General features: G+C 49.2%; 2 protein-coding genes across 5 annotated transcripts in view; one reads left to right on the top strand and one right to left on the bottom strand.

The window, feature by feature from the left end:
- Positions 1–19,691, top strand: part of MSRA (methionine sulfoxide reductase A) — a 383,087-nt gene that overhangs the window by 361,855 nt on the left and 1,541 nt on the right. The window contains exons 6-7 of one of the 4 annotated variants that reach the window (XM_089912746.1): positions 10,901–11,025; positions 12,221–12,296. In XM_089912746.1, coding sequence (XP_089768872.1) covers positions 10,901–11,020 — 120 coding nt within the window. In that variant the 3' untranslated portion in view covers positions 11,021–11,025; positions 12,221–12,296. The other 3 variants (XM_089912744.1, XM_089912747.1, XM_089912745.1) reach the window with 3 other exon arrangements.
- The window catches only part of LOC149748853 (transmembrane protease serine 13-like), a 33,892-nt gene continuing 30,401 nt past the window's right edge, over positions 16,201–19,691 (bottom strand). Inside the window, 2 exon segments of the mRNA XM_089912588.1 lie at positions 16,201–16,756; positions 18,616–18,758. Coding sequence (XP_089768714.1) covers positions 16,658–16,756; positions 18,616–18,758 — 242 coding nt within the window. The 3' untranslated portion in view covers positions 16,201–16,657.

Below are 19,691 nucleotides of genomic sequence, written 5' to 3'. Positions count from 1 at the left end.
GCAAAAAAACAAAACAAAACAAACAAACAAAAAAAACGCCCCGCACAAGTAAAGAGAGAGAGAAAAGGCAGAGTTAAAAAACCACTGTAGCATTGAAGCTGTGTTTGCTCCAACACACAGAGGGCCAAAGGGTAGAAGTCTCGTTGCTTCCCGACAGGTAAGGAACCCTGTGCCCAATCATTAGCTGACCGAGCAGAGGTACCAGTGACACACATGGAAGGGAGCACATACTTTACACAACTAGTCCAAGAAGTCGGTGAACAAATGAACAGCAGCAACAGCAGCAAACCGAGGGGGAGGGTAGTCTGGTTTTCAGTTACCACTATATTATTTAAGATGCCCAGTTTTCAAGAAGAAATTACGGGACAAAGAAACACGGAAGTAAGACTTACTAGACAAAGACTTTAAATCAGCCATTGTAAATACACTCAAAGAACTAAAGGGAACCATGACTAAAGAATGAAAGGAAAGAAAATATGAGAACACCGCTCACCAAATAAAGAATATCAATAAGGAGAGAGAAATTATATTAAAAAAGAGAACTAAATAGAAACTGCAGAATTAAATACAACTAAATAGAAATGCAAAGGTACAATAACTTAAGCAGAAACAAAATCACTAAAGGTGCTGAGTTGGTGGAAGAAAGAACAAAGTTAGGTTAATTGGAATCAGAATTGTCCAGTCTGAGCTGTGGAAATGATAAAAAATAGTCACAACTCTGAGACTATTCTAAAAACCACTGAGGTGTCAACTTCAAAAGGCTGAATTTTATGGTATGTGGACTATATCTCAATAAAATAGTTATCTGAAAAAAAGAAGCACAGCTTAGAAAAGGCTCTGTCTGGAACACATGGCTCAGAGAGACAACATGGGTAACAGAAGGGTGACCTCCTAGTTTAATCCTCTCATTTTACAGTTGGGGAAACGGAGGCCCAGACCCAGACAGGTGAAACAAGGTGCCCAGTGCTTGAGGTGTAAATCGACAGGAACTCTTTACCCATTTTACAGTTATGGTGACCAGCCAGCCCAACTGACCCCAGACTTTCCTAGTTTTAACACTGACAGCCCCGCATCCCGAGAAGCCCCTGGCCCCGGGCAAATCAGCATGGTTGGCTGCACTGCCTGCAGTTCACACTGGGACAGTGTGGCTCTGCCACTCCTGTGGCTCTGAATCGCTGACATTCTTACGTAGATGAGAGATGGTGGTACTCAGAAAAGTTCCTTTGCCTTGCTGAACTCAATGTTCTCAACTGAAGCAGCTGGCATTTTGCTTTAAGTTCTTTTCTATTCACCCTTTCAGAATGAAGGATCTTTCCTTTTAAAGAAATCTGCATTTCATCCACAAGGTGAAAGCCAGTGTCCTTGGCTTCCTTGAAAAGTGACAAGTGGATTCTTTTGTATCCTGAACGCTAAGGATGTAACAGAAACAGAGGTTTTCGTTAATTGATTTCAGATATGAAAAAGCAGATTATAACCCCTTAGAGATATATTCAGAGGAGAGTGGGAGAGGGAGAGAGATCCATTTCCTGTCAAACTAAAAGCCGTGAAGGGAAAGCTTGTATAGGAAAAGTCACTTGAATTCCGTTTCAAAACCAGCAGACCTCAAAGGCAAGGGAAACCAGCGGTCCTTGAACATGTGATTGATGTTGGCCACCTCGTGGCTGGAGGAGACACTGCAGAAGCCAGAGCAAATGGGCAGTGGCACGTTTCAGCTACACAGCTCTGCGCCTCTCCCCCTGGCCTGCAGCTGGGGTGCCCAGCTCAGCCTCCCTCCTTTCCAGGCCAGGGCTGCCACCCAGCCCAGCGTGACACGGGGCTCCTCCTTTCAAGGCACTCAGTAGAAAGTGAGGAAGGACCCAGTTCCCCTTGCCCCCAGGAAATGGTGCTTGGAATTTATAAGGTATGGGGAGGTGAAGGATGACAACTAAGTCATATCGTCCCCACCTTGGCTCAGCTTGCCTTAAAGCCGTGGCCGTGGCCACGCAGATGAAACTGAGAGGCATCGGCCAGCTTTGCCTGGGTTCTAGCGCTTCCTCTAATCCTGTAGAGTGTTTCCACGTGTCCCTGTGATCGCAGGGCAGTGGATGGACAGAAACTGTGTAGCTCGGTTACCTTAAATGAGAGCAAACAGAAAAACAGGCCATAAACTTGATGCCTCCAAAGGCCTCGCCCCCCCATCTGTTTTCATCTCTTCCTGCTGTTCAGCTGAGCCCCTTTCAGCTTTCCCCTGCTCCCCATCCAGGCCCTTCAGCACCCCTCAAATATGCCTCATGACCCCCTCCCGCCGTGTACTCGGAGCAGACCCACCTCTGCACTCCCCAGCCTGTGGGCGTGGCTCCCATTCTGCCACATGTCAGCCATCACTCCGCACTCTCAGGCCATCCCATACTCATCATGTGACCCGAGTCCCTGCCTAAACCATAAACTCCTTGAACGCAGGGAACTTTCCTTCCTCAGTCCGGCCCCACGAGCACCTGCTACGTACACAGTAGGCACTTAGGGTGTGATTGCTCGCATGCCCGTCATTATTCCTGCTTTAGAGATTGTCTTATTCACCTCTCTGTCCCTAATGTCTAGCACAGTGCATGGCGCCTAGCAAATGCCCCACCATGATTGCTGAAATTAGTTAATTAAGTCAAATTGGAGAGTTAAAAAAAACTTATTTGCGGGGAAGTTGCACGACTGGCTCGCGTGAGCAGTGCCTGCCTTCCCGGATCTTTCAGCATCACACCCCGAACCAGGGAAAACCAGGGTCTGTAACAGAGGAAATAAAGTATTCCGTTCGGGGACTTGCTGCAGATTGTCACCGCCTCGCAGCAGGGCCAGCTGGGAGCGATGCTGCTGCCGTGGCAGAGGGGAAAGTACAAAGCTCATGCTGGTGCCGGACAGTTTCTTCCCAGGAAGAACGTCAGTCCCTTCCTCTCACATCCTGGTGATCAGAGGAAGTCGTACAGGCAACCTGACATCAAGAGGGAGGGCAAGGGATGTTGGTGACCATGAACGCAGTCTGCCATGCTTGTCTGCTAGAGCACGGTTTCTCAAATCCATGCACATGGATCGCCTGGAGACGGTTTTAAAACTCAGATCCTGATTCAGTAGGTCCGGGAAGGGAGCCAGATTTTGCATTTCTAACAAGCTGCTGGCCTATCGTCCACACTCTGAGGACCAGGGAGAAAGCTTTGAATCCTTGCTGGCCACACCAAACTCCTTCCCTGTCCCCTTCTCTGCAGAGACAGAACTCGGCTCGTAGCTCTACCATTTTGTGCTGCAAACCAAGAAAAACCCCTTTGCCAGTCAGCAGACGCTGTGGTTTACCTCACAGGCAAGGGGGACACAGAGGAATAAATAATGAAAGTCGTTAACAGCTCAACACAACTGCAGAGTCTGGGGAAGGACAGAGCACAAGGATGCTGCAGCTGTTCTCAGAAGCCAGAATCCTTCCATCCAGAGGCCACCATTTGCATAAGCAGGTTTGGTAAATGGACCAAATTAGACCTAATTGTGTCACCTCTGTCTGCTGTGCCTCCCATGGTTTCATGGAGCTGGGAAGGGTCAGTGCAGCTCTGACTGGGCCTCATAAAAGCTTCAGCCCCATCGAGCGCCCTCCTTGTCCGTGTCACGTCTCTGTCCCAGGATCTCCTGCTCGCCCTTGCAAGTGCTGACGGCCACTGAGGGGTTGCAGGGGGCGGTATCCATGGGTCCAGAGCCTCGAGCTCCTGTTGTCCCAGGGTCCTCCCTGGTACAGGAGGCGGGCAGCCTGTCCACCTCCTCCTTGGGGCTGAAGCTGAACCCCTGTGGGCAGTGGCAAACCTGCTCCCCACGCCACTGCAGTTGCATGGTGCTGAGCTGCCAACACACGTGCCTCTGCTCAGCTCGGAAGAGATGCTGTTTTTTCTTTCGAGTGGTTTTATTTAAAAGCCATGCCAGTCACTTTATATCCTTTCTCCGAAGTTTTGATTGATGGCAATCTGGTCAGCCAGAAGCTGCCAATGGAATAAAACTGCTGACTTGGGCATCGGCATTGGCTGAGCTTATTAAACCTGCACGGGTGTGTGTGGGGTGTGTGTATGTGTGTGTGTGTGTGTGTGTGTGCACGCGCACACGCGCAGGATGGAAACATAGCACGGGATTCGATGGAGTTAGATCTGGAACGAACTGAAGGGCCCTCAGTTCAGAAGGGCAAAGTAGGAACCAAGGAGGGGCTGTGCCTGTATATGCTCCCTGCTGCCACTAGAGGGCAGAGTGCAGGCCAGCATCAGGGTCTCTTGGGTCCTGCCGGGAGCCTTTTCCTCTGTAAAGGAGAGCTGGTGGGCCTGCGGGGCAGCAGTCTCAGGTTGATCTGTTAAAAGCCAAACCAAACCCTAATTTCCTGTGGGCTCAGTATCATAAACTGGATTTCAGTTCTAGGACACTAAGTTCTTACCATTAAAATATCTTTAAAAAATGATCATAAAATGACACACGCTTACACTTTACAAATAATTACATAAAAACCGAACACTTAAGGTAAGGCTAATTTCTTTTGGTGGGTGGAGGAGACGGGGTTTGCTTGGATCAGACTTAATGAGGCTTTAAAACATATGCATCCGATGAGGTTTGAACTCATCAGGTATCTTCTCCCTTCCTGGTGACTTTCTCATTGTCAACAGAGCCGTTTCTCATTGGGCCTTCAGACTGTCTTGAAAATGCTCATTGCCCATTGGACATGCCGCCGGCACGTTCCAGCGCCCTAAGAAGGAGGGGGTGGGCAGTTGCCGTGATGACTTTTTGTGTCCAAAGGTTCTGAATACAGGGCCCATGGATGGACTCCAAAGGGTCATAGGATACTTCGAAATTATAAGCAAATATTTGATCGTGAGTTTATGTGAGAAGAATGTCCACAGTGTTTATCAGATCTTCGAGGGAATCCATGACCCGCCCCCCCCCAAGATGTTAAGATCCACTATCATAAATTGGGGTTTCTTTTTTATGATGATATATTTTCTAAAAAGAAAAGGTGTCCATAGGTCACTCCATCTAACATGGGGGTTGAATGTATATCGCTTGGCAGTCTCATGTGCACTTGTATTCACATACGTGTGAGGACACACTCACATGCAAATGTGTACATACATCCTCGCCCACACACATGTGTACACACACGTGTGCCAGTGTCTCTAGAGCCACCCCCTCACCCATCCCTGTCCTGCTCTGTAGAATTCCAGCTCAAGGTTCCTGGTGGGTTCATACTGACCTTCTATACCTCAGACACGTGTGTGGCAGGACAGGGCAGACTCAGCTCCCTGGGGTCTCCCCCATCCTGTATTTCCAAATTCCAGGGACAGCATGTATGTGGGAAGGAGCATGAAATCCAGAGCCAGACAGATCTGGATTCTTATCCCAGACCCACCACTAACTCTCCAGGCACATGAATTTGAGCGTGATTCTTAATCTCTTTGAGTTTCCCTGTGGGTGGAGTCAGAATAACTATTCCCCCACCCCTACAGGATTCCTAGCGTGATGAAATGAGAAAATGAAAGACAGGGCATCCTAAGCTTGCGTCTGCCCCTTTGGAGGGCCCTGCAAGCCCCTCCTCTGACATCCATCAGAAAATCGATGTGGAGCCTAGCATTTAACATGCAAACTCTGCTTTCCTGACACTTGAAGTAGGTCTTCTGCCATCTTTTGGATTCAAATGATACTTGGAAAGTTTGTGGAATTCAGTATTTGGTGGTGGTGGGGGGCATTTATCCCTCTGAGTGGCTGGGAGGCAGGCAATGCCATCTCTCTATCAGGGGGCCTTAGAGGAGCTCTCTGATTGGCCCTCCATCTTTACAATGCAGTCATTGATAGGTGGCATCAGTTGAGGTGGGACAAGATAAAGAATAACCGAACCACATGTTTGCAGCAAGTCTTTTTACTGTTGAACTCCTTTTGCACTTCCTTGGAGGAGATTAACGTCAAAACGGGGGGCAACTGATAAAAACAATCCAGGAAGGATCTGTGTAACTGTCATGGGGTGGGCTTGTCGTGCAGCAAACAGTGTTATTTGACAGCTAAAAAAAAGCAATGACAAAAAAAAAAAAAAAAAAAGCAATGACAAGCAACCCAGTGTCCATTGATGGATGAAGGGGTAAACAAAATGTGATGCATACATACAACGGAATACTATTCAGCCTTGAAAAGGAAGGAAATTCTGACACAGGCTACAACATGGATGAACCTCAAGGACGTTATGCTGAGTGAAAGAAGCCAGTCACAAAAGGACAAACACTGTAGGATCCCATTTCTGAGTACCTAAAATAGTCAGATTTACAGAGACAGAAAGTAAAATGGTGGGTATGAGGGACGGTGGGGAGGGAGGAATGGGGAGTTGTTATTTAATGGGGACAGAGTTTTAGTTTTGCAAGATAAAAAGTTCTGGAGACTAGTCACACAGCAATGTGAATGTACAAAACACTACTGAACTGTATACCTGAAAATGGTTAAGATGGAGAATTTGAAGTTATGTGTATTTTCCCACAATTTTAAAGAAAGTCAGTGAGGTGACCAAGAAATATGTCACATGTTTTGAGGTCCAGGGATGTGAGCAGGGTGGGGAGAGTATGATCCAAATATAAGTGTCTAGGTCTCTTTTGGATATTTTGAAATAGTGACCTGTCCCTCTCTAAGGGGAGGGTAGCTCCTTCGTCTGGCCACGGTGGTCTTGTAGCAGTGCTGGAAATAGTCAGGAGACAGGTTCTCGTCTTGTCATTGATGAGTGGCTCTGGACAAGCCTCCGCTCTGCCTGCGCTTTGGTATCCTCCGCTGAGAAATTAGAGGATAATTCTCCCCTCTTCAGTCAGTGAAAGCCTCGCATGGACTACAGTGCGTGCAGAAGCCCTTTGGAGACACTGCAGTTCAGGATGAACACAAGGACTTGGGATTGAGGCTGCTTCTCTGCCTTGATACACTTCTCACCCTACCTGTTGATGCTCCAGCATGGCCTGCACTGCTGTGGCCTCCAGGCAACATTCAGTGTGGCCTCAGAGTCTGTCGTTTCCACGCAATACGCTTTGTATCCCTGGGCACCTGGAGAATCTCAGCGACGCTAAACAGTGAGCTTCTTAGCGGATTGCAGTAAGCGGAAAGGTCACGTGTTCATTAATTTTATTAAAAGAAAGGCTTCCTGCTGGCAGCCCTGGAAGGGTGGGTTGGGCCCAGGACACTCCCGCTGGCAGAACATCTGTAAGGGAACGGCCTGGCCACCTCCTCCACAGGCTGGGGCTGGAGACACCGCTTGGGAGCTGGGAGCTCTGCCCCAGCTTATTGACCCCCCACCTCTTTTTCCTGCTCCACAGAGATAGGCTGTGCAGCTGTAGAATTAGGACGTGCCCGCGGGTGGAGATGAAGGCCTGCCTAAGGAGGGCAAGATGGTGGGCTCCTTTCCCCCAGGGTGGGCACTGATGGGAAAGTAGGTCAGGACTACCACGTAGTCAGAATGTGCCAGGATGCTCTGCGCCGTCTTGGACTCTCATCATAGCACATTGAGGGAAGTATCGTGCCCATTTTACAGATAGAAAAGCTGCTTCCGGGAAGAAAATGATAAGAGAATAAAGTCAGAGGAGGCTTCCTGGGACCATCTAAGAAAAGGGTGAGGTAAGAGTCTGTGAGAAAAGCATCTGATCAGTTCCACTAGGTGCCCCTCCCACAAGAGATTCAGAACCAGGTGTCACACTGATGTGCGTTATTTCACGTTAGACCCCACTTACTTCCTTCTTAAAAATCAGCAAAAAATAAAAATAAAAATGCAACAAACAAGGAGCTCCAGATAACTGTTTTGGCGTCAACAAGAGTGGAAGGTAGAAAAATGAGGGCTGGGCGTAGGGGCCAGTTAGGCCCAGTGGCTCTTCCTCGGGGGCTGGTCCCGGTGAGGGAACAGGCAGAGCAAGTGGATGTGCAGGGCTGCCCTTCTGAGTGGCAGTGGGTGAACAGCCCTGGAGCCTGGAGTGACGAAGGATGAGTTGGGCCTAGGGGTTTGACCAGCGAGAGAGCGTGTTTCCTGGAGGCATCTGACGGGGGTTTGAGCCATCCGGGGGGAGGGGGTCACTTTGACCTCACGCTCTGCACTCCGTTTCAAAGGTGGCTCTGTAGAGTCTGAAGAAAGAGCACAGAGTCTCCTTGGGCGACGTCAGCCCGGTCTGGAGGCAGGGCCCACTAGCCTGGGGTCCCCCAGGGATTCATTCTGAGAGGTTGGCTATGCTTGAGGCCGGAGCATTTGCTGAAGCTGCTTTCAACTCTTTATCTGCCATGATTTTCCTATGGGCAGCCCACTCTCATGGGTACAGCTACCTTTTTATAAGATACCAGGAACCTCTGTGGGTGATGTGATTCATCATTTCTATAATCAGGAACGGCCTGTCATCGGTGTGGTCCCTGTCATGGACCATGGGGGAGGCCACACATGTTCTAGCTCTCCCGACACTCCCTGCCCTCCCACGCGAGTGGGCAGGTGAGCGCGAATGATGAGAGGATCGGGGTAGCCTTCCATCTGCCCTAATTCATGAAGGAAAAGTAAGTTACAAACAACGACGTAGCCGTTATCAGTCACAAATTACTTACGACAGCCCCAGTAACTGATTGGGGACCTGGCGTACGGAGATGCTATAGGAGAAGGGTCTGGAGACTGAGGTGCACCCGTCAGCACCAGCACAGCTTGGGCATGAGGCCAGACTGACCACTGGACTTTGGGGGCCAGAGGGACCATCTGTAACCCGGTCTTCATTGCCCACCACCCCCATCACCTCAGTCACCCCCGCCCCCAAAGAGTGAAAGGGTTTTTTCGGGAGCTGCAGGTGATGCTGAGGCCATCCTTCTGTGCAAGATGATTGGCCCTCTCTCCACGGACACGGCCGCTGCAACGCATGGTCTAAAGAGTAAACCCGCCCTGGGAAACTGGCCGAGAGCCTGTGACAAGGAAAGTGACGGACAGACTCAGCTTCCTGGTCCCCGAGCTCCTCCTCGCTGCCCCTTCCCAGGTCCCCAAGGAGGTGCTTTGGCTTGAGGCAGCAGCAGGGACCCAGGTGGAAACCCGAAGGTTAAGAGGAGCGCCAAGAGATCCCCAAGACTCGTTCACTCATTTCTTATATTGATACATTAAGCGCCGAGATGAGGTAGAGAAACAAGACAGTCCATACTGTTAAGGAGCACGCGGTCCAGCACGTGTAATGCCAGAGGGGAGTGGAAGTGGATAATTGCGATGCGATGTCTCAAGCGCCATAAGGGGTGGCAGTGTCGTGGGAGCCTAGAAGATGGACTAACTTCAGCCCTAATGAATCAGGAAAGGTTTTATACAGGTGGGGACATTTGACCTGGGTCCTGAGAGGTGGGTAGGAGTTCGTGCCATGGAGAAGAGGGAACATTCTAAGGAGGTCGTGTGCAAGGGAATGGAATGTTCAGGAAATATGTAGGGGTCAACACGACCCAAGAAAATAGTACACAGAGAGGGAAAGGAAAGAGCTAGAGAACGGGGAGGGAGTGAGGCTGAGGTGGGGTGGGACCCAGCAGGAAGAGGGAAGGGCCGGCAGGTTCTCCCAGGGATCAGGGTTTAAGGAGGAGCTATTACCAGCAGCCGGCTCTCCCAGCAGCTCTAGGGTGTGTGTGTGTGTGTGTGTGTGTGTCCCTCCGGATGCAAGTGAGGAAGCAGAGGGCCGGGGCTCTGGGAAGGAGGGAAATAGAGACAAGATAGGGTTTTCGTTTTCCCACTTCCTCTGTTGTACATCTAGTTTCTTTTGGGCGCTTTTGTCCCCTTTCCCCAGTTTCAGAGCAAGGTTGAGGACAGCCCCGTGCTAAGTGAGGCCTCAGCCTGGACGCTGCTGGCCCAGTGCAGGGGGGCGACGTCCACCGCAGAGCAGACGTGGCCAGAATGTCCCAGCCTCATGGGAGGTGCAAGAGGGCAGCGTGTGGGTCTGTCTCCTGCGGGTTTTCATCGCTTTTTATTCTCGGTTTTTCCTGCCATCTTGTGGCGGATCCTGGTACTGCAGCCCCCTCCCCACACCTCCCTTCCTGCTGCTCCCGGAAGGATGCTGCCCTGGGGTGGTCGTGGGCAGGGGTCGCTCGGAGCCGGCGTGAGAGAGGGAGGGTAGCAAGGCAATAGCGCCCACTGGCACCGGCCTCCCTACCTCGGGGGAAAGAAGCTTCTGGAGACGGCGGCTGCGGCCTCCAGGGCCTCGGGAAGGCCGTCCTTGTTTGTACCAGGAGGATGGCCATTTGTGAGGAAGACAGATGCGGGCAGGCGGGAGGGCGGCGAGTGGGGAGGAGGCCCAAGCAGAGGACTAGCCGGGAGGTCACTCCCGACTCGAAGTCTGCCCAGACAGTTAACCATTCCCGGGTCCTCGTGCTCACGCAGGTTCTGGTTCCTGAAAACATTCCTGGCACTAAATGCCATGTTCGTCGCGGTTCATCACAGAAACAGAAAGTGTTGGAGATATTTTAAGCGGGGCGGGTTTCACAAAGGGAATTTGGTGCTTCCAGAATTATTTGAAAGGCTGGTGGAGTGAAGGTCAGGGAACAGCACCTCTGGGTTTCAGGAGGCCAAGAAGTTACAGAAGTGGCTAGAAATCATTGCGATGGCTTTGATTGCCCACAGCACAGGGGTCAGAGCCCCAGGTCTGCCCTCTGCCAGTGCTCGTGCCCATCCCCACAGCTGCACCTGGCCGATAACAGCTTCTCCTCGGATTTACCCGCCAGCTGTCACGTGCCCTTCTCCCATCGGCGGGATCTCAACCGGGGCGCGGCAGGCGGTGGGATGTCAGAAATGCATTTTCCCAGCTTGCAGCCAATGCAATAGCAGGGCGAGCCGAGGGTGTCAGGGGCCAAGACGCAGTATCGGACACAGACTTTTAAATATGGACGATAATAATAGCATCAATACTTCTTTCAGACGGCTGCCGTGAGGCTGAAGTTAACCCAGAGCGTGGCATGTGGTAAACCCTCGATAATCGCTCGTTTACACAGAACTGCCAGAACTGAAGTCAGAATGGCTCGCCATTCTCCTGTCTAACCCTTGTAAGGAAACCCGCCCGCCTTAGTCAGGATCCTTCCTTTACCCATCCTGGGTCTGCCTGGCGTCAGATCCGCAGCCAGCCTCATTCTGGCGCAGAGGGCTGGGCGGACATTTAGGAAGAAGGTGAAGGTTCTCAGGGAAAATCAAGGACTCGTGCTGAGTATTAAATTGGATTCCCTGTGCTGTGCCGATTTGAGGACGTCATCTTAAATGGACCAACGACGGTCAGAGCCTGGTCAGTTCCATCATGAAAACACAAGTTGGGGCTCGGCCGCGCACCTCTGTCCAAAATGGAATCAATGAACCTGGGTCGCATCTCTGCTGCCTTGCGCTCAGATACCCCGAGCAGCCTGTACCAGGAAAGAAATAGGGCACAGCTGAAATCCAAAAGGGAAAGGAAACGGGCTAAGATCCATGGGGAACAATGACGAGTTCTTCATCCGTCTCCTGCCCCAAATAGCTCCGCTCTCCTCCCCCACTGGTGTTTACATGTGTTCCTTGCCTGGCAGCAGATGCCACCAGGCCTTAAACTGGGTCACAGAGGGCGGTGAGGAACCGACCAGGCCCTCAGGCCACGTCCTCGCCTGCCCTCACTCCCCAGAGTCTCCAGCCTGGAGCGGCAGAGCCCGGACCCCAGGTGGCCCCTGCCCTCCTGGCGGGGTCCCTGCTGCCCAGAGCCACAGCCGGCGAGGGGGGTCCTCTGTCCAGCCTGTGAGGGGGCAGAGGGGTCGGCACTGGGTGCTGCTGCAGCCTCCCCGCCCCCTCCTGCCCCGCCATCCCCTCTCACCGCAGCCAGGCGCCAATCCCCTCAGGGACCCCAGCCTCCCCAGGGCAGCCGGGGAGCCACACGGCCCTGCTGCTTCCCCTGGAAACAGGGTGGCTTCACACAGACCCACAGGGCCCAAACCTGGGCTCCCGACACCCACGGGGGCAGAGGTGGTGTAGAAGGTAGAGCATAACTTACAGTCAGAACCAAACCCAATCAAACGCAACCCGGATTTCAGACCCCAGCGCCCTGGGGCACACGAAGGGAGAAGGTTGCCCAGAATAACCCAGCAGGGAAGTGGCCGAGCCCGGGCCCCAAGGACCGCTGCGCACCCCCAGCCACGTGTCTGCCCCTCCCATCCTGACCTCCCGGCCCTCCTCCTTCCCGGGATCCCTGCGCTTCGGGTCCTGATGGCGCCTTTCCCTCCACAGGTTCTGTCAGAGCACGGCTTTGGCCTGATCACCACCGACATCCGTGAGGGACAGACTTTCTACTACGCAGAGGATTACCACCAGCAGTACCTGAGCAAGATCCCCAACGGGTACTGCGGCCTCGGGGGCACCGGAGTGTCCTGCCCGCTGGGTATTAAAAAGTAAAAAGTAATTTCTCCCCACATGTTCAGCCCTTGAGGTCACAGCAAAAATGCTTCCAACAAATCGGGCAGTTCTTCTGTGGTTCATTCACATCAGGTGGTTTTTGAAGTGCACAAAGGCATCCGTAAAAGTCTGCTTTATTGAGGTGTAATTTACATGAAGTGCAGTGGCAAGCTGATAGCATGTAATTTATCTTCTAATAAGTTATGGTGGGAGGAGAGCTGTGAAATTTTTTGGATCATTTGGTGTCTGAACGAGAATAATGAATAATCAGTGTTCACCCTTCTTGTGACTGGGTGCCTGCCACAGATGCTAGGGAACCAAGCTGGGAGATTGCCGGAGGGGATAGGGCATCCTTTATCTGTGCCCTGTCCCACTTCACAAGCCCTCCTGCCCTCCAGTGCCTTAACATTTGCAAACATTTATAGCCACAATGAATCATTCACTGAAATACTTTGCCCAGCTGATCCTATACGTGTGTAAAGGGCTTTCTCTCTCTTTTTGGCCCTCCTCGTGGCAGAGAAGAGATGTGAGTTAGCTTGATGAATTTTAACGCTTTGCTCACAGCTATGAGAAATGCTTGTTCTAATAAAAGTCTACAGTCTAATAATACAAACTGTCTGATATCTCATCTGTCTTTTACTTGTTTAGGTAGGATATTTCTAAGTATTGTAAGATAAATTTTAGAGCTCTCAAGGAGCTTGCGAAGGAAAAAGTCTTAAGAATCATTTTCCCCCAAATGGGAAATCTGATTGAAATCTTTAGAAAACAGGTACACCTCTAGCTTCTTGCAACTTCAGTAATAATAGCTGTTTTCAACATGCCTATTACAGCCGTCACATCAGGGGCTATTCTAGAGAGCAGACACATGGAATCTCTGCCCTTAAGAGTCTTTATATTCAAGACCAGGGGTGGGGGAAGTACACAATAAACAGGTAAACACATGAATAAGTAAGATAATTGCTGGTCCTGAGAAATGATAGGAAGATGGTGAATAGGGCAAGATGTTAAGTTGAGGCTGGGTGCTATGGAGTTGTGTTCAGAGCTGTGTTAGCCACGCTGGTCAGGGGAGGTGGTGAAGACCTCATTACAGAATGAGGTCTGTAAAGGGGTGACACACGTAAGTTGAGAACTGAATGATCTGAATGATGCAAAGGAGGAACGGACACACGAGTTGGGAGAGGAGAGCGGAGCTCTGGGGGGCAGGAGATGGACTAAGAAATAAGACATAAGTTTCCCCCTGGATATAGTCCATTTCTTTCTTTTCCCTCTTGGAATTCTGCTGTGCCCTAAACACCTCAAGAATACTTAAGTGGAGCAGCTATCCCTAATCACTGTCAGCATCCCCACTGTGGTTGCTTGAAGGAAAAGCTTTCCAAATACAAGGACCAGGAAGTATAAATGGCCCAAGACAGGGAGGATTTTGTGATGTTTGAGAAACAGAAAGGCCAGTGGGGCTGGAATAGTGTGAATGAGGAAGCTATTGGGGAGAAGTATCTCAGAGAGGTAGGAAGAGCCAGACCATGCAGAGTCTTCTAAGGACATGTTAATAGGATTAAAAACTTTTGTTCTAATTTATCCCTCCCCCACCCCCTTTCCCTTTGGTAACCGTTAACTTTGTTCTCGAAGTCTGTGAGTCTGTTTCTGTTTTGTAAATAAGTTCATTTGTGTCATATTTTAGATTCCACATATAAGTGATATGATATGGTGTTTGTCTTTCTCTTTCTGATTTACTTCACTTAGTATGATAATCTCTAGGTCCATCTATGCTGTTGCAAATGGTATTATTTCATTTTTTTATGTCTGAGTAATATTTATATATATATACATATATATATATATATACACACATACACACACACACACACACCACACCTTCTTTATCCATTCACCAGTTGATGGACATTTAGGTTGCTTCCATGTCTTGGCTATTGTGAATAGTGCTGCTATGAACATAGGGGTGCATGCATCTTATTAGATGCATGCACCCCTATTAGAAATTAGAGATTTCTCCAGACATATGCCCAGGAGTGGGATTGCAGGGTCATATGGTAGCTCTATTTTTAGTTTTTCGAGGAACCTCCATACTGTTCTCCATAGTGGCTGTATCAATTTACATTCCCACCAGCAGTGTGGGAGGCTTCCCTTTTCTCCACACGCTCTCCAGCGTTTGTTATCTGTAAACTTTTTAATGATGGCCATTCTGACTGGTGTGAGGTGATACCTCATTGTAGTTTTGATTTGCATTTCTCTAAGAATTAGTGATGTTGAGCATCACTTCACGTGCCTGTTGGCCATCTGTATGTCTTCTTTGGAGAAATGTCTATTTAGGTCTTCTGCCTATTTTTTGACTGGACCGACAAGGGCGTAATTTCCAACATATACAAATAGCTCATACAACTCAATAACAACAACAGAAAAACCAATAAGCTGTGTGTTTCTTTCCCACCTCATCTCTAGGACATTTCTTCGTCAGTGATTTCCTGATCCTGAATCTCAGCATTGTTACTCATGGTCTCTGAGAGCCCAAAGCAGCATGTACTGAGGCTCTGAACCAGGTAGAAGCAAAGGAAGGTAAAGAACAAGGACCCTTCTAGAGATCAAGTCTGCAGGTCTCAGGGATGAGCTTACAAATGAAGGGGAAGCAAGGAGCTGGAATGTTTCTCATTGCAGGAGCAAAGGAAATGAAAGAAGCTGTGGAAGATACCTGCTTGTGAGAGAGGGAAAGAATAGGCCTTCTGTTTCAGAGATCCTTGGCATACCCCTCCCTGTGGAAAGATGCTCCATCCAAACTTTGGAGAGGCCTCAAGCTGAAGTTGGTGACATGCCTCTGAGTCCCAGGGGAACCATAGGCCTTTGAGTGGGTCCCAGGTATATTTTAAGCGCTCCTATAGGTATATGATTATTTCAGGCACAGCTATTCGTATGAGAATCCCTCCTCGCAACCTGCACCCCACCCTTGACCTTACCCCCCAGTCTGAGAAGGACACTTGGTTGTGAGGCAATGCAGTGTTTAATCATGGGGATAATAGAAACATCACAAAATACAGTAACAAGATGGCCCAGGGTGATAGAAGCAAACTTTCCCTGGAGTCCGGTTCATGCTTGTAGGGCCTTTTTGACAGCTTCGTCTCCTTCTCAATCCATGACAGATAACTAGACACCTTCGTGTATACTCCAGGTAGTTTCTTCCGGCCACAGCCCACTCCCCAGCTGACAATGCCCAGCTGGTACCATTTGCTTGTGTTGGTTTTTTTCTGGCAAACCAGAGGCCCCCCACTGTCACCCTAGGAGAGAAGAGTTGTTTGGGAGTGGAAGGGATGGTGGCAAGTTGCTCTTACAGCCTGTTGAGGGTTACAGCCTGTTGAGGGGTGGGCGCCTGGCACGAGGCACAAAGCACTTCTGGTGTCATTGGAGGATGGGTGGATGTTTCTACCTTTGATCGGCTCTCCAACAACATGCCTATACTCCCAGCTCTGTGACTGTCAGAAAAGGGAGCGAAGAGTTTGGTCAAAAGCAATGGTGATGAATGACAATTTGGTCAAAAAATAAATATCCATCGTCAGTATCATCATTATCCCGTGACATGCATTCATTCTGATATACCAGGGAGTGGTTTTCTAATCCGTTCTGCTGCTAAGCACTTTTTTGTTTTTTCAGAATTCTTTCAGTTTCCCCAGAAAGACCTCATTTTGCTCTTTCTGTGCTGTTCACGATAGCAAAAAGTAAAAACTGAAACCCAGAATCCATTATGCTTTATACTAGGTCATTGGTTGAAGACAGCAGGTGTACAGACTGTATATACAGAACACAAAAAGTACAAAAATTGTGTCAAAATGTTAGATTGTGGTTCAAAACATCAATTTTTAAACAATTTACAAATTTTAAAGCATCATGGAAGAGATTGCCAAATAAGCACAGGTGGAGCAGACGTCATTGACATGAAAATGAAGGAATACACTACCTTTCATACCCCCAAACCTTTTGGACCATTTAAAGTTTTCTATTAAAGAATAATGTATCTTCAAAAAAAAAAAAAAGAAGAATGTATCTTCATCAAAAAATCAGAAAACTGGGGTATGGGAAAAGAACATGAAAAATACCCATAGTTATATAAGTAAATTTATATATAAGCACACACACACGATTGTGTATAAGAAGAATTTTCAGGTAACATACAGTTAACATTGTTTCTCTGGGGAGTGAACAGGAGAACAATTATAAGAGGTAAACTTCCTCTTCACTGTACACCCCTCTGTACCCCTGGAATTTTCTTTACTGTGTACTGAAATAAGTGAAATAAACCACATTTCTAATTTCAACCATGCAGAGGCAACTCTTTAGCCAAATGTAACTTTCCACATCCTCATGTATGCAAATACGTCATTATTATTTTACAGAAATAGGATCAGGCGGTACATAGTGTCTCACAGCTTACAAAGATCTATTTTTGAAAATATTAAGTAACACATAGAAGAGTCAGAAAGAAGCACTATTTAATGATATGCCAAAAATCCAAATACAAAACAAACAACAATGCCCCCCAAATAGGGTATGGGTTTATTTGGTTTTTTTAAACCAGATTGTTATCATGAGCAAATTGCTGTGCCCATCAGCTTCCTTTGAACCAAACTGTTCTTCATCCAGTTCTTTGAAGTCATTGGAAATTCCCATGACCTTTCTTTAAAATGAAGAATTACACTCGCTTCTCCAGGGATGATGAGATCTATGTGAAAGACGTACAGTTAAGAATTTAAATTTCTGGAGCCAAACAGACCTTGGTTCAGATCCCAGGGTGAATACTTAGTTGAGAGAATGTGAAATTTTTCTTCAGCGTTTTGAGGCTCATTTTTAGGCTGGTGATGACTGTACCTCTCCTGCAGGACCACGGTATGAAGGTAAGCACATGACACCTATGAAGCACTATGCCTGGCCCTAATATATAGCAAGCCTGTACTCCCTGGCAGTTCCCACCATTTTTGTGGTGGATGAACCAGGCACATCTGGGCGGGGCCGTACTGGGCTGCTGGATTTGGTGCCCAGTTTCTATTGGAACCCAAAAGATGGCTCTCACCCCTGAAGTCAGCATGCCTTGGTTGGAACTCGGTGTCTGTAATTTACCTTGCTGGTGTGTCTTCTGCAAAGCTGTCAGCTTTCCTGGTCCTCCTTTTCCCATCTAAAATAGGCCTGCTTCCTAGAGCTAGTCTGATGTATTTGTGGAAGCAGTTTGTATGCTCTTCAGCACTGAACAGATGTAAAAGAGATGATGATGGAGAAAACAATATTCGTAGTGTTTACCGTGACCCTCCTCTGCACTATGCTCCTCTAAATGCTTTTGTGTGTTGACTCATTTTATCTTCACAGCAGTCCTAAGAGGACTCTTAGTAGTCCCATTTTACAGATGGGGAAATCTGAAAAGGCACAGGCACAGAGGGGACTCCAGGCGGTGAGTAGAGGAGCTGGGAGGGAAGCTAAGGGAGCCTGCAGCCCTAACCGCTGGCCTGCACAGCCTGCCTTTGGTTACAGAGCATCCCTCCCAAATTCATGTCCACCTGGAACCTCACAATTTGACCTTACTTGCAAATACGATCTGTGCAGATGTAATTAGTTCCATTAAGATGAAGTCATACGGGATTAGCATGGGCCCTACTCCAATAACTGGTATTCCTATAAGAAGAGAGAGCAGAGGAGACACACGCATACAGGGGGAAAGGCCTGTGAAGTTGGAGGCACAGATCGGAAGGCTGCACCTACAGGCTAAGGAACGCCCAGGGTTGCCCGCAACCACCAGAAGCTGGAAAAGGCAAGGAAGGATCCTCCCCTAGACCCTCCAGAGGGAGCATAGCCCTGCCGATGCCTTGATTTTGGACTTCTGACCTCTGGGAGAGAACACGTTTCTGTTGTTTTTTGGGGTTTTTTTGCGGTACGCGGGCCTCTCACTGTTGCGGCCTCTCCCGTTGCGGAGCACAGGCTCCGGACGCACAGGCCCAGCGGCCATGGCTCACGGGCCCAGCCGCTCCGCGGCATGTGGGATCTTCCCAGACTAGGGCACGAACCCGCATCCCCTGCATCGGCAGGCGGACTCTCAACCGCTGCGCCACCAGGGAAGCCCACGTTTCTGTTGTTTTAATCCACCTCCTATCCAGAGGAGAAAGAAGGCAGCCAGGTAGCCTGGCACTGTTGGCCAGCTTTCTGGGGCAGCCCCTCTCCAGGCCATGGAGAAGCTATGTTACCTGGCAGGTGTCCTTCCCACCTTGAAGGTCCCCGGCGCACAGCATGCTCGTGGTGAGCAGAGGCATCGTGGGGAAACATGTTTCCCACTCGATCAGCTGGATGTTGACTTTCCAGAGCACTGTTTCCGTACTTCGCTTAGGAACTGACCCAAAGAAGAAGCAGATGGGGAGAGGACCCTGAGCTCAGCGTGGTCCCTTTGGAGGACCCACCCACATCATGTCTTTTCACCTCAACAACAAGGGAACTGCTCTATGGCCCCGGCAATGACCCAGATTTGGACTGGGTGAGGAGGGGGTAGGAGGGGTGTCCGGGAGACTCTTGAGCCCACCCTCTCTGAATCAAGAGCTCCTAGGACTGGGTCTCTACTGGATTTCAGCCTCAGTGAACCATTTTCTCACCCTGCCGAGGGTGCCAGGTTACAGCTAGGGTCCTAAAAAGGAGTTTCATTCAAATCTTCAAATCCATGAGGATGTAAAGAGAACCCACGATGACAAGTTCTGTCCTGGGACCCACGGCACAAAAAGATGGGCTTGAAGCTCGTGTCAGGGTCCTTGAGGAGTTCACTGCCTGTGGGCTCTAGCTGAGCCCAACTCCTAGAATGTCACTTCCGAAGATGGGGATGTGTTCCTCTTTGTATGTTGCTGAATCCCCGGAGCCTACAACACTGCCTGAATCATAGAGGAGTTTCAAAGAAAATGAGGTAAATGAAGCATGGGGAACTCTAAGTTAAGAAGGTGGCCTTGTTTGCGAAGCTGTTGAAAAGCTTCTAAGGGCAATTCCCAAGGAGGAATCTAACACAGCTCTGAGATTTGGGACCACGTGGGAATCCATGTAGAGCCATTTGGGTGCCTCCTTGGAAGAGCAGTACTGAGTGGAATATGATTTTTCCTGCTCTGTTGATTATGGGGAAAGTCACATTCACCAAGAAAGAAGACAAAAGGACCCCATTTTGTGGGTTGGCTGGGCAAACTGGCAGGAGTAGGTTACAGGTTAACTCTAGAAGGACAAATTTACATTCGGTTTATCCCCTCCTCCTTGGCCTGGATCTGTGGTTTTCAGAGATTTTAGCCACAGA

Source organism: Delphinapterus leucas, chromosome 6 (assembly GCF_059928025.1).
Source record: "Delphinapterus leucas isolate spDelLeu-1000000601 "Yukka" chromosome 6, BTC_Dleu_Yukka2, whole genome shotgun sequence".
NCBI lineage: Eukaryota > Metazoa > Chordata > Mammalia > Artiodactyla > Monodontidae > Delphinapterus > Delphinapterus leucas.
The sequence above is the reverse complement of the archived record's forward strand: the minus strand, read 5'-3'. Positions and strand labels throughout refer to the sequence as shown.